General features: G+C 41.5%; 1 protein-coding gene across 1 annotated transcript in view; it reads left to right on the top strand.

Annotated features, from left to right (window-relative positions):
- The first annotated feature begins 592 nt into the window (after positions 1-592).
- Positions 593-15,576, top strand: part of LOC133407794 (neuronal acetylcholine receptor subunit alpha-3-like) — a 39,410-nt gene continuing 24,426 nt past the window's right edge. Inside the window, exon 1 of the mRNA XM_061686040.1 lies at positions 593-846. Within this exon, the coding sequence (XP_061542024.1) occupies positions 789-846 (58 nt within the window). The 5' untranslated portion in view covers positions 593-788. The remainder of the gene's footprint in view (positions 847-15,576) is intronic.

Below are 15,576 nucleotides of genomic sequence, written 5' to 3' on the forward strand. Positions count from 1 at the left end.
AATATGCATGGTAAGTTAATTGAAGACTCTAAATTGTCCATAAGTGTGATTGTGAGTGCGAATGGTTGTTTGTCTATGTGTGCCCTGCGATTGGCTGGCGACCAGTTCAGGGTTTACCCCGCCTGTGGCCCAGTCAGCTGCATGGGATAGGCTCCAGCACACCCACGAGCCTAGAGAAGATAAGCGGTACAGAAAATGGATGGATGGAGTCCCTGGTGAGGCTGAGAATATCATGAAAGCATGTACTGAATACAATTAAAAAAAAAAAAAACAATGAACTAATACATTGAATAAACTCAATGAATACATCAATTTAGACAGTGTGTGTGCGCACTCTTCTCAGTTTGGTGAATTATTATTATGATTATTATTTTTTTTTTTGCGCAACCATAGCCATGCAGAAACAAACTCAGCCGAGGCACGCAACCTAAAACGCGAGCATTTTAACAGACCTCTGGGCTTCTTCGGGCAGTATTTGCAAAGCATGATTGCAAACTTATCACCTGAGTCACGATGGGCGAGCGAGAGAGAGAGAGAGAGAGAGAGAGAGAGAGAGAGGAAAGGAGGGAGGGAGGCGCCGAAGTTGTCCGGCGAAGCGCACCGCGAGTTCAAACCTCTCCTCCGCGGCGCGTAAAATAAAAACAAAAATAATGTTTCTTTAATCTGAAGCGTTACTGGAGTCCGTATCAGAGCGCTGACAGGACAGCTCGTTTTATCGACATCACATTTAAAAAAACCAACAACAAAAAAAAACCCCTGAAGAACATCTCCGACTGCCCGATGCATCCATGATTCTTTCCGGGAAAACAAGCGTCGTTCTCCTGCTGGTCCTCATCACGGCGCAAGGTAAGCGCACTGGATGGTGCTTCACTCACATAGCAAAAAACAACCCCAAAAAGTAGGAGTTTTCACGCACTCTTCCCACTTTTGGTTCATCTGTAAACAATTGATTTCATGGGTTGAAGCAGTTTTGTTAGTGGAAGCGAGTTGAATGCGTATTTGTGTCCCAAGCCATGTAAATAAGGCATTCTGTGTGTAAAATGAAAAAAAAAGATGAAGATGTACTGTAGTTGGTAAGCAAACTTGCTCAGGATGCCATAAATACGGGGACGAGGGAACAGTAGCTATCAGTTCATGTCTAACAAATCCATTAAAGATAAATCATTATTTTTAACAGTATGTTTATCATGTGGTTGGATTGCGGTTGGGGGGCTGTTTGCGGTGCAGTTACAATATCAATAGGGTTGCAAAAATTCAATGCAAAATTCTGTGAATTTTCCCAAGTTGGAAACCTTCTATGGGAATGAACAGGAATTTATGGGAACAAAGCAGGAATTTGCAAGGTTGAAGGCTGGATCTTGGGAATCGTAATATATTTGGGAACAATATATTTTAGCATAGTCCTGATGAAAACAATCAGATTCCATGCAAGTCCAGTGGTACCCTGACTTAAGAATGCCCCAATTTACACTTTTCTTTGAATCACGAGCTGTCGCTTGGTGTGTTTTCTTTTCTTTTTTTTTTTTTTTTTTGCTTTGTTTTGCAAGCCAAAATATGTGTTACGAGCAAGATTTAGATACGCCGACGCTCAAATGAAGGGAAAAGAAGTGGACAATTTCAGGTACTGTAATGCCCGCCTCATTCTGCTGATTTCAAAATGAAATGTTTATATTTATATATCAACCCCCTGGAGCTACTGTGCAGCTTATAGTTTGTGCGAAACATGTCAATACAAACAGGGTTGATGTCGATGCGATCTGCACGGATGTGGGTCCCTCGCACACGCACGGGCCAGAGTTCATTGTGGAAAGAAGCCCTTAACATGAAAAGCATTGTTGCGTCGCTTGACAGAAGCTCATTGCATCTAATCTTGTAACATTCACTCAACTGTATGATCTTCTTTTAAGTTTGTGCTGTTTAATGAAACATTTTTGAAAAGTTTGCTTCGTATTGCTCAGCAATGTTCAATAGTGACGCACTGAAGTTTCGGCCACCGAAATGTTTAGGCCGAGAACGGCCCAAATGTGCATTTTCGGACCGAAAAAGACATTTGCAACGAAAACAAAATGGCTGAAACGAGATTTTATGGTGCAAGCAGAAACTGCAGCTGGCGTGCACACACATTTCCACTACTTTGGGAGAGGAAATACATTTTGCTTTTAACAAGCAATGACTTTGTGAATTTTGCAAACTATACAGCTGACTTGACTGTGAGGTCACTATATTACACACAATCTTAAGTCATGGTTTGATAATGACATAGTGCACCATAAATCAACCATGAAGGTGACAGTTAAATAAGGGCACGCATTCAACCAACTATTGGTTACATAAACACACATTGACAACAAAAATTAACGTCTTTATTACTGCAGGAATTCAAATTTGCATGGCACAATGATGCTAGCGGCTAGCCCAGACTGGAGTGTACACAATAAAGTATACTGCATTAACTGTCCCGCGGTAATGTTCTTGACATGATTTAAAAAATATGGAAATCCAGACATATTGTTCTGGAAGGTTGGCAGCGCTCATAGTAATTTCTTTCAATGGTTCGGCTTTTGTTTATTTTTGTTTATTTTTTAAGAAAGTCAGGCTACTATGGTATGGCACTTCCTTCCTTGCTTTTATTTGCCATGCCCCAGTAAGTCCATAAGTTAAAACTGATCTTGCCTCATGGTGAACTGTAAAATTATTGTTGCCTTTTTACCGGCAAAAACAAAGGTTTTACAGCATGGTATTTCACAAAAATACACCACAAACAACTTATTCGACATACAGTATTTATCATCTGATACACAGATCTGAGTAATATTTGATATTTTGAAGTGGACATATTCTTTACTTCTTAATTCTCCATGACCAACTGATACTTACGTTTGCTTATTTATGTTCCTCCCAGCTTGTTTCATTTGGCATTTTGGCTCCTAACTTTGAACAGTACAGCGAGAGAAGAGTAATTATGGAAAAACATTGGCCAGCGACAAATAATGTATTTAGATGTAGTAATAGTAAGTGTATACAGTATTTGTATTTATTACATTCACATCATTATAGGTCACATGCCATCATTTTTTTTAACATTATTTTTTGATAATCTTTGATGTCCTTTTATTAGATTTGCAAGATAATTTGGGTTGAAAATGTCGAGAAAGTCCTTTTTCAAGCTATTCTAGTTGGTCTTTAGCACCTGGCAGTCGTGATGGCTGGATTTCTCAGTAGCACGTGGCATGTAGTTAAGCTTTGCTCTGATTGGATCGCTCATCTTTTGGCCATTGGCCATTGGCCATTGGCAAATGGTAATATCGCGGCGGCTGGGCCAAGCATTCATCGCGACCTGGCGTTCATTTCAACGATGCGGACGGGGTCTTACTATCGTCGTGAAGCAGAATTCACTCAGCATTGGGCCCCGCAGAGGAGGGGACGTGTCACGTGGGTGAAATCGGGTCTCATTCAATTACTATTACTTCACACAGCGTTCACCTGTCGGACACATTTTGGCCACAGCGACTGCAGTTGTACATTCAACATTATAAATACACTGTAGTTAATTATCATTGCAAAACACAAAACTTGCTCCCAAAAGATCCAAACTGATTCCCAGGAGAGCAGTGCAGCACTGAGATAAGAAGTACCTTCATTCTTTTGAATGTTGTGCTATGTGCAAACCTTTTTAAACTTCTCACTTTCAAAGCCCCAAGTGCAGAAATAAATATGACGTAAATGTCCCCCCCTCAGGACCAGTGCTAAGTACATCACATTGTTGCACCGTTGTCATCATGTGCAAGGCGCTGAATCACACACAGCATTGAACCTGACGCATGCATGTGGATCGACCTCTCTCTTAGCTCTGCTTCAGCAAGGCAGCTTTGACACAGCTGGCTGGCTCCCCCAAGACAAGAAATGTCAGAGGACAGGACAATGATTCATTGAAAAAGACACATAGTTAGTTCTCTGATACAGGAGGGCAAAGAAGAGGCCATCTGGTGATTTGGGGTAAAACCTGGGAAAAAAACAAGATTCTGCCCTCTCCTTCTTTGCTCAATCCCCGTTTGTCGCGGAGGATTCTGAACTGGACTGTGTGTACAGATAAAGGCCTGAAAGGGGGGCTTGGGGGGGTCTGAATTGTGCACTGCAGAGGGTATTGTCTCCTGCCATCCGTGATTGAATAATTTGTCACCATAAGAGATGAAATGCTGAACCTGCAGTCAGTGGCATCAATCTTTTTCCATAGAATAATCTTACTCTAGTGGCGCAGGTGTGCAGCATGCAAAGCGCTAATGTTCAGAGTTATGACATTCAAAATAAAGAGTCAGCCTGTGTGGTTGGTTGTGGTGCACATCAGCAAATTTAGATGAGATAGTGTCTTAAGGTTTAGGATTTAGCGATTGAAATCAGCTGAATTGGGCGGCACGGTGGCCGACTGGTTAGAGCGTCAGCCTCACAGTTCTGAGGACCCGGGTTCAATCCCCGGCCCCGCCTGTGTGGAGTTTGCATGTTCTCCCCGTGCCTGTGTGAGTTTTCTCCTCCCACATCCCAAAACGATGTGTGGTAGGTTGATTGAAGACTGTAAATTTCCCATAGATGTGAATGTGAGTGCAAATGGTTGTTTGTTTCTATGTGCCCTGCAATTGGCTGGCGACCAGTTCAGTTCTGAGGACCTGGGTTCAATCCCCGGCCCCGCCTGTGTGGAGTTTGCATGTTCTCCCCGTGCCTGCGTGGGTTTTCTCCGGGCACTCCGGTTTCTTCCCACATCCCAAAAACACGCACGTTAATTGAAAACTCTAAATTGCCCGTAGGTGTGAATGTGAGTGCGAATGGTTGCTTGTTTGTATGTGCCCTGCGATTGGCTGGCAACCAGTTCAGGGTGTACCCCGCCTCCTGCCCGATGACAGCTGGGATAGGCTCCAGCAAGCCCGCGACCTTAGTGAGGAGAAGCGGCTCAGAAAATGGATGGATGGAAATCAGCTGAATTGCATAATATGTTTTAGCGCCCAACAGCAGTTTGCCCGATGAAGCAGTTTAAGGGATGTCCGGCCAAAGTGGCATAAAACTGAGCTGCGGGATTTTTTTTTTAATAAGGCTGTTTAATTTGGCTGTTAATATTAAAAGAAGGAACTGCAATAGAAGGCCGTGATTACTTTTTTTTCCCTATGGAAGAAATAAAACGTAGAGGACTCTCTTATACTGTCTGATTATTACTTAAAAATGATCTCGTTCAATCTACAGGATAGAACGGAGGTGTCTATTTGAGGTACGGCATTTATTTTTACACTTTCATATTGGGCCCTGCAAATGTATTCTGATTTGTAGTGGAAGACACTGTTTGAGAAAATACAGTGTACATCACCTTTTACAACAAAATAACACAGTCCTATTTTCTGGAGAAATAATTGATGTGCCCTTAATGTATAATCACCGTTGGCTTTGCTTTCTCCGTTTGAGCAGCTTTGTTTACACTAAGCCTCTGTTGCTTGGATGTGCTTGGGAAAAGATGTCTCCTTGCATCACAGCGTCACCAACCGTGTTTGCTCGTCTGCCATACTTAAATGCTCCTGTGAGTTGAATGCTAGCGAGCAGCTCTCTGGTTTCCCTCCCAGAAGTCATAAAGTTGCATTGAAGTCTGACAGGCAATCAGCGAAAACGAAATCAACGTGCGGATGAGCTTAGCACCATTGTCGTATGATTATTGCCACTGAGACAGCTGATTCCCACCCACACCCACGACAGTTCCATATACACATACTGAATTACAACCACGGGCAGAAGCAGAGGCCTTACTCCACCGCATGTGGGTTGAATTAAACGCATCATACCTCCTGTAACGCAAAACACACACATAACCAACCAAATACTGCATTTGAGACTTTTGGAAAGTCGGAAATAAAACACCTTGCAACTTAGAAGTTCCAATATCAGGAATAGACATGGCTGACTCAGGGATAACGTCATATTTGCTTTGTTTGTGAAGGGGCAATTGCATAGTCAACCTAATAGTTTTGCACAGTTTTTGTCTTTTTTGGTTTTAGCAAATAACTTAGGGCCATATTCTCCCGTGTATATTACATCAAACCTGTCATTTAAGCACCTTCCCGACAGCTACGTACTCATGAAGGTGAAACATCATATTGCAAGGGGATCCCTCGACCTGTGGACCCTTCTCAGGGCTTTTTCTTTTCTCCCTAAATGGGGTTTGACATTTTCCTTGCCCGATTGAAGGGTTTGGGTCAGGGAATGTCGTCAATGTTTGTCAACTGTGGACCTGTGAAGCCCTTTAAGACTCTTTTGTGATAAAAGGCTATACAAATAAACTTGGCTTGACTTGACTTGCACAACGGCGCGGTGACAGCCTAGTCACGGACCTGTGATGGAGCTGCGACTCATGTTAAAGGTGCGAATCTACTGTTCGCACACCTCTACTCACTGACTGGCCACGGCTATTATGTGTCCCTACCTCATGACGCTGACAGCCAAACGTCCAGATATTATATAATATTAATTGTTGAAGTCAGGAGTGGACGTTTGTTCTCAGGCTTGCTTGATGTATGTTCCCGTACTTCTAATACGATACGGCTCGCAAGCAGGCAACAAAACATTATGTAGCCTAGCAAGCTAGGGCTAGCACTAATGGTTGTGCGTAACATGATGCCGTTCTGTCGAATCATTCTCTAACGTTTCAGTGTGGGTGAAGTAATTTAATTACAATAAAGTAATTTAATTGCAGTAAGTTAGCACCCAGTGGAACATCTGCCTCACAGTTTTGAGGACCGGCGTTCAAATCCCGACCCCGCTTGTGTGGAGTTTGCATGTTCTCCCTGTGCCTGCGTGAATTTTCACCGGGTACTCCGGTTTCCTCCCACGTCCCATTAACATGCATTCGTAGGTTAAATGAAAACTCTAAATTGCCCATGGGTGTGAATGTGAGTGCAAATGGTTGTTTGTTGCTATGTGCCCTGTGATTGGTTGGCAACCAGTTCAGGGGTGTACCTCGTCTCTCGCCCGAAGATAGCTGGGATAGGCTCCAGCACGCTCGCGACCCGAGTGAGGATAAGCGGAACGGAAGATGAATGAATGAATGAAAGTTAGCTCCCATTATTTCTTTCATGTAATGTTGGTTTGACTTGACTGATTAAAACACATCATTGGAATAGATCAGGGATTTCCAACCTTTATGGAGCCAAGGAACTTATTTTACAATTGAAAAATCTCACGGCACACCAACAAACAAAAATGTCACAAAAAGTGGATACATTAATCACTGTAAGTACTTCCTGCCATCGAATTGAAGACCATTCAGCTGCTCTGTATGTCACCATTTCTCACTGGCATAAATAGAGGAACAAAGATACATTATTTATTGTAAATATTTTTTGGGGAGCAATTAAGTGCACAAGTATATACAGTAAATGAACAGGTCATTTAAATAGCCATTGCTCCATCTTGTCTTCGAATCGGTGATCGGTTATTGTTTTTCGAAACTCGTTCGGATCGGTGATCGGCCCCAAAAATCCTGATCGTATAAAATTTGTCTCAACTTCTGTCGCGAGTAATATTAGATTATTCCTTGTTGTAGGCGTGACTTACAATTTTTCTGGAATGTAGCATTAGACAATGTTTGATCATTTCTTTCTCTATTTTGCATTCTACAAGCTGATGAAGACCCACCATACAAGCCATTCCCAGTTGTAACTTAGCATGCAGCTACAGAGTCAGGTCACGCTCATGTGACCACTGATGATTCACTAATGTTGTGTGTAATCTCCTTCTCTGCTTTGGCCACACTGCAGAGACAAAAATACATTAGCAGTGATCACAACATTAGCTGCAGCTGCAAGTTTAACGTTATCGTCCCAAGACGGCAGATAATGACTCGATTCTCTCACCGTGAGTGCTGATGGTAGATAATGTAGATATTGTTACAGAGGTATTGTTTTCAATGTCGTTAGTGAGCAGGGTTATGAAAAAAGTGCTTAGCTAGCCTGGTTTACATGGAGCCTTCTGTTCTGATTATAATCGGTTTAGAAGCCCAAACCGAATGAAAATCCTCCGTATAAACACCTCAGTGGGAATAAATAGGTCAAGTCCGAATGGAATTTCATTCGGTTTCACAGGGGTGGAATATGTCTTTTGCCAAACCGATCAGAAGTAAATTTTCACCATGTATACGGTCAGAAAGAATAGCGCCGGGAAAAGCTCTGTCTGCGCATGCTTTGTCTCGACGTAAATGGTTTACGTACAGCGTAAATATGGCTGCTCCCAACTAAGCTGGTATGCGACAGAGATCTTGTTTTTGAGTACTTATAAGTTGTTTTTATTAAGCGTTTTTTAAAAAAAATAAATGTATAAAAACAATCCCAACTACTGTGCTGAATAGACAACAGATGTCCATCTTGATAAATGACACGATGTTCACGACGAAGTGCGCATGTCACACGGCGTTTTTCTGATTAAATGCAGTGCACATGTATACACCTGTCACATGTAAACAGTTGACCAGAGATCTTCAATTCGAATCATTTCAATCGGAATGACAAAACGTCTCCATGTACACCCGGCTACTGATTGCCACACAACCTTGTGAATGGGATCCGGCAAGGGTATGCAGATCCAATATATACCTATATATATATTGTTTGTTTAAATGGTGAGAGCGGTCATTTGGTTTAGGTAGACACACACAATCCAAATGTCACATACTGTGATTAAAGGGAAAATTCAGGAAAATTTACTTTTTAATGGTTAACACATCTGCCTCACAGTTCTAGGGCTTGGGGGTTCGAATCTGGTCTTCTTGTATGGATTTGCATGTTCTCCCTGGTGAGAATAAGTGGAATAGAAAATGGATGGATAGATGTTTGTATATAAATACTGTAGTTGACTTTTTGCCAGTATTTATTATCCTTAAGCTAAAGGTACTTGATTGTTATTCACACTCTGGACGCAAGTAGAAACAAGCAGCTGGCCGCAGAGCGAGGCGGAGGCAAAGACGGCCATCCGCCAGCAGGAACAAGACGGCAAGACCCTGCCCACTGGTTGTTAGTGAATAAAAAAAGAAACCCAAGGAGATCGTTGTGGACTTCAGAAGAGCGCGCTCCCAGCATGCTGCCCTGAACATCAACGGTGCTGCGGTGGAGAGGGTGCGCAGCACCAAGTTCCTGGGAGTGCACATCACCGAGGACCTCTCCTGGACCAGCAACACCTCATCACTGGCCAAGAAAGCTCACCAGCGTCTTCCTGCGCAAGCTGAGAAGAGCCAGAGCCCTAACCCCCATCATGTGCTCGTTCTACAGAGGGACCATAGAGATCATCTTGACCAACTGCATCACTGTGAGGTACGGAGCAAGACTCTCCATCCCATAGTGAGGGCGGTTGAGAAGATTATCAGAACCTCTCTTTCCTCCCTGCAGGACATTTACAGCACCTGCCTCACCCGCAAAGCCCTCCGCATAGCGGGGGATGCCACCCCGTAATAAAGTTATTGTAAAACCAACCTTTAGCTCACCACTGTAGAAGCGTTCCCCCACTCCTTCTACCGAGCTAATCCAATTCCTTGTTAAATAAGCATCCCACGTGACCATATGATGCCACTCAAAGTACGACGATGATTGGCCATCTGGTCCACGTGACCGAAACACAGCAGAATTGAAGACACGGCAACAATATGAAGACGTTATGAATGAAAAGGAAAGGAAATCTGCTCAAAATTTGTTCTGAACGTGTTAAAACAGCCTGCTGCTGTGTGTCATACAAATGCAAAAAGGCCCAAAAGGTCTCGGTAATAATAAATGATTATTTGCTGATGTCTGCAAATGCATGATCCATTTTCCAGCTCAAAATGCTCATCATTGTCTACAGTATTTCTAATGGACACATTGTGCAATGCATAAGACGTTTGACCCTCGCTCAGTCATATTTGTCTTCGTTCATCATTAGGCCTTTGCGTGTTCTGTATTTCCACTCCAAATGTGCTCCCACCTCTACGTGCCTCTCATTTTACCTGGAAGGCTTCTTGGCACTCTATCTGCTTACTTCATCCAACACATTTCTCAGTGTTCACTGGAGCTGAAACACAAAAAAACTGTCCATCTGTCTTTTTCTGCGCTACGTGTTGGTCTCTCACCTAATCTGACCTTACTTATTGTATGACACTGTATCACTTATCACCTTTCTTCCCAAGTTGATGTATAAAAGAATGCAAGTTTTAGCGGTAGTGTCTAAGGAACAAATGACACAATCAATGCGCACGCAGAACAGGGACATATTTACGCACTTGCAGTATGCCAGATTACATTAGTAAATATTTTTCAGAAAAGAGACTTCTCTGTGTTTATTCCCACTCTAAAATAAAGATTACAGTCAAACTCAGCATAAAACAAAGATAATTGCACATTTAGCATTTAAAACAACTAAGTAGGCACACAGGCCAACAAGTAGCATCTGTGTGGCAGTGTTGTTACCCCTAAAACAACGCGTATCTGAACACAAACAGTTCAGCAACACATTCAGACAGTTAATCCTTAAGGGAATATATTCTTTATCCTCTGCAAAGAATGACTAATATTACTGCTGTACTGAGAAGCCCAAAGAGGAGCCGAGTCTCCAGTACAGAATATCTGGATGTATGTCTTATACTGCTGTCCAAAGAGCATACAAGAATGAGCAGCAAATGTGCATTGAAGGATAAAGTGTGACAAAAAGGAAGTTTAATTCTTTTGAATTCTATTTAATTCTCATTACGATGGCCGACTGGTTAGCGCATCTGCTTCACAGTTCTGAAGTCCCGTGTTCAAATCCGACCTGGAGTGTGTATGATATCCCCGTGCCTGTGTGGGATTTCTCCGGATACTCCGGTTTCCTCCCACATTCCATAAATGTGCAAATTAGGTTGATTGAAGTCTCTAAATTGTCCGTAGATGTGAATGTGAGTGCAAATGGTTCTTGGTCTATATGCGCCCTGTGATTGGCTGGCAACCAGTTCAGGGTGTAGTCATCTGAGAAGCCAGTACACCCGTGACCCCAGTGAGTATAAGCGATTCAGAAAATGGATGTTTGGGTTATTTTCATGACTGTATGTTTTTGCGAAGTATAATACTCGATACATTTTCATTGTTGTGGTATCACCCGCCGCGCCATTCATGACACAGCAAGCCGCTGGCTTGGCTATCTATATATATGGGAAAGTTAACTGTTTATAAACCATATGCACATTCATTTTCATCAGGATTAGATTGACAGGTTACGGTCTCACATCACAGGCCAGCAGCTCGAGGGCGGCCCTTATTTTACATTTGATTCATCCTTTGTTTAACCAGGTAAAAGCTTATTGACAGATAAAAACGTCTTTTTCAAAAGCCAAGAGGCAGTAGAAATTGTACAGGCAGCAGAACATATACTCTACATAACACGGCAACATTCATACAAAAAATAAAAATAAAGACTAAAAAATAACGATATTAAAATGTATGGCATCTGATTTAAAAAACATTGACAAAGGTTATACATAGTGTTTTTTTTATATTCATTCACATTTAGCAGGCTTTCAGACATTTTTTGGGCCTCTTTACTGGATTAATGACCCTGTACCTGTGCCAAATGTTTAATATTTATTTAAGTGTAGTTTTTGATTTATTTATATATATATATTTTATCTAAGATATTTATTGTTCTACATTACAATGCTGATGTTCAATGTTCTTTAGAATTGAAAGTTAATTGTTCTTCTCTATAATTTCATTATATCAGTGGCATAAAAAATATCAACGATAGTATCGTTTATCGTGATAGTTTTGGGGAAAATATATCGTCCGAAAAAAATTGCAATGAAGGCAGCAATGGATGACACAAAAATATTGTACAAACTGTACAAATAAAAATCTGCAATATAATGGGACCGCAAAGCAACAACCGTCATATAGCGGAGGACTACTGTATCTGTACTCCGTGATGATAAGTTGCAGGGAGTCATTGTTTCCAGACATGTGCATCTTGCGACTCACATAATCGCAAGTTTAAAATGATGTATGATATATGATGCAAAGTGAAAGTCATTTATGGAAATTGATTTTCAGATTTTTTGGTTTTCTTCGGAAAGAGCAATAAAGGGTCACTTTTGCAACGATGATGAATTTTCTGTCAATTATTTAACGGTTCAGGCATGAAAGGGTTAAAAAATATCTACAGTTCTTTTCTACTGCCAATACTTTGGCTTGTACACGTACTTTTCGTATGATGAATTAACATTCGCAGTGAATCAGACATCAACTCTCACATCCTCAGAGATGAAAGCGTGTAAGCAAGAGCTCACTGGATTTCATGCATCACTGAAACAAAAATCACATGCTGTTCGAGGCAAAGGTGAGAGGATGTGTGTTGCACAAAAACACAAACAGGCTCACATAAGAGCCCATATGCAAACAGCCGTAGAGCATGTGTTTAAATGGGTGGGTTGAAGCACTTTTACATCTTTCAACATGTCAGAAGCAGGACATCAAAAAGCCTCATAACCTCTTCATTGCTGACACTCTCCCACTTTTCCTCTTGTTCACACACACTGTCAATCGTGTATTATTGGAAAGTAATTAGTTTCCTTAGAGTGCACTCGTTCCCAGCCTCATCCAGTTAAGCACATGCCTGATCAAAGAGCCTCCCACAGGCCTTGGCTCTTTGGGTTCCTGGAGCCATGAGATATGGAGGCACACTGGCTAAATCTCAATTATTGTGGCAATTTGAGGCCGAACACGCATGACCGCTCGACTCCTTTTCATCCGCCAGAGAACAAAGACTTTGTCACATTGTCATCACGTCCACGTCTGTTGATGTGGGGCTCAATTTGAGGAACAAAAATTTCTGTGATTATTCTGTCTGAGCTTGACAAATGTGAGCAGGTTTTTCAAGGTTTTGATAGGAAACAGTACACAGATTTGAAAATGCACTGAAACTGACTCTTCAAATATCCATCCATCTGTTTTCTATAGCACTTGTTCACATTAGGGTCGTTGATGAGCTGGATCCTATCTCAGATGACTTTTGGCAAGATAGGTGTGTTCACCCTGGATTGGTTGCTAGCCAATCACAGGATACATATAGACAAACAACCATACACTCACATTCAAACCGACGGAAAATTTGAGGAGCATGGGTAAACATACCATTCAACTGATTTGGAACAGAGAAAATAATAAACTCTTAATTAGGAATGGTAAATCCCATTTTAAATGCTGAGATGTTCTAGGAACGCTCTGCTTTTATTGAATTCAACTAAAAGCTATGGGTGTCCGATCCGATCTTTGAGATCGGAAATCGGTCCACGATAGATCCAGTCTACGAGACTGGATCTAAAATCTGTGATTTTATCACTCTTATAAAAGCCATGCTACGCTCCATCAGTTAAATCCTGCAGTGCCTAGACGGTATGCAGAGCCCACGTGATCACAACAACAGGTTGTTAAGGTGCTAACATAGTAGCAAGGAGTCCTAGTTAATGTTGCTTAAAGTTGTTTATTGATACTCCAGTTTAAGTTCACTGAAAATCTAAACACACATAACAAAATAATTAACACCTATTGAATTTTTTAAGGCGGCACGGTGGCCGACTGGTTAGAGCGTCAGCCTCACAGTTCTGAGGTGCGGGGTTCAACCCCGTCCCCGCCTGTGTGGAGTTTGCATGTTCTCCCCGTGCCTGCGTGGGTTTTCTCCGGGCACTCCGGTTTCCTCCCACATCCCAAAAACATGCATTAATTGGAGACTCTAAATTGCCCGTAGGCATGACTGTGAGTGTGAATGGTTGTTTGTTTCTGTGTGCCCTGCGATTGGCTGACAACCAGTTCAGGGTGTACCCCGCCTCCTGCCCGATGACAGCTGGGATAGGCTCCAGCACGCCCGCGACCCTAGTGAGGAGAAGCGGCAAAGAAAATGGATGGATGGATGGATGATTTTTTTTAATACATCACAGCCTTCGTTTCATTCTTCGTTTTTGTTCACAAAAAAATCGCTAGCTCATAGCTAACACAATGAATGAATAGCACCGTTGACAAGCTAATGAAAATTAGCGTTGAACTGTCAGCAATATCTCTCAAAATCATGAATATTGGTACACAAACCCTGTATAACCACATACAAACACGCAATGTAACGATACTTTCTGGCATATATTCTTCACTCTGTGAAAAATGGGTTATCATAACAATATTTGATCGTGCCCCTCATAGGCCAAGACGTCCACAGCATGCTCAGTGATTGTCAAATAAACTAAACCCCAGTTGCATCAAGAAGTTCAAAAGTGTATTGCCGCACATGTGAAGAAAACATATGCAGTTCCTGCCAAATACTGACAGTAAAAAAAAATTAAAAAAATCACTGAATTGAGCTTTAATTGTGATTTTACACCATAAAAGTATAATTTGTATTTATCATTCATTGAGATTATTTTTCATCACTAGGATCGTGGGCGTGGTGGAGCCTATCCCAGCTAACTGCGGGCAGGAGGCGTCGTACACCCTGAACCAGTTGTCCACCGTGCCGCCATTATTTTTCATGGTTTTTTAATTAATTTTGTATTTATTCTATTTAAATGTAGAATATGCTCATGTTTAAGTTAAGCAGTGGTTATGTTGCAATTTAAATATATATTTTTGTTATTGGTTTCATGGAAGTTATTTTTCAGGATTTCATAATACAATTTTTATTTATTTTATTCCATTGGAGTACATTCTTATTTTTAAAGTTACTTCATGAAACCCATTGGTTAATAATAAATGGGTCACTTTTTCTCATACCTACTGTTTTCTGTTTGAGTAATATCACTTGATGAAGCCTTTTCTAACATTCCATACTACAATATAAGTAGTCTATGTATGATTATGGCTGATATCGGATCAGACCGATATCGGTATCGGCCAAAATTTAAGGTTGCAATATCGGTATCGCATCGTAGGTGAAAATGTTGGATCGGGACATCCCTATAAACAGCAACCCTGAAAATATGTCAGTTTACAGTGCATTACTTTACAGTATTTCCCTCATATTCCCCTTTAGGTTGTGCCCTGTGACTGACTGGCGACCAGTTCAGGGTGTAGTCTGCCTTTCGCCCGAAGTCAGCTGGAATAGGCTCCAGCCCCCCGAGACCCTAACCAGGATAAGCGGTGTTGAAAATGGATGGATGAATGGATTCCCTTTTAGGTTGTTCAAATTGTACTTGATATTATCTGGAGCTCAGTCACAGTGAATCACATTGAGCTGTTGTGAAATCTTCATAAGACATCTTAAGTCATGAATGTTTTACCACCGACTGTCTTGGTCTCATGTGCCTTCATGAATGCACTCTCGGAGTTGCACAAACCTAATCTCTTCCTCTAAAGCCTTGAATAATATTCCGCTGTGCTCAATGATGTAAAGGTTGGATACTGACTCAACAAAGGCTAAAGGTTGTAATTAACTTTGTTTTTATCACTACTTAAATACTTTGTAGCAGAGGGAATAATGAGAATCAAAGTTCCAGCACAGAAAAAAATAGCTTAACTTATTTTTTTCCACAGTGAACACAAGGTCCAATTAATAGACTGGTTCAACTGTAATTAC

This window comes from Phycodurus eques, chromosome 9 (assembly GCF_024500275.1).
Source record: "Phycodurus eques isolate BA_2022a chromosome 9, UOR_Pequ_1.1, whole genome shotgun sequence".
Lineage (NCBI taxonomy): Eukaryota > Metazoa > Chordata > Actinopteri > Syngnathiformes > Syngnathidae > Phycodurus > Phycodurus eques.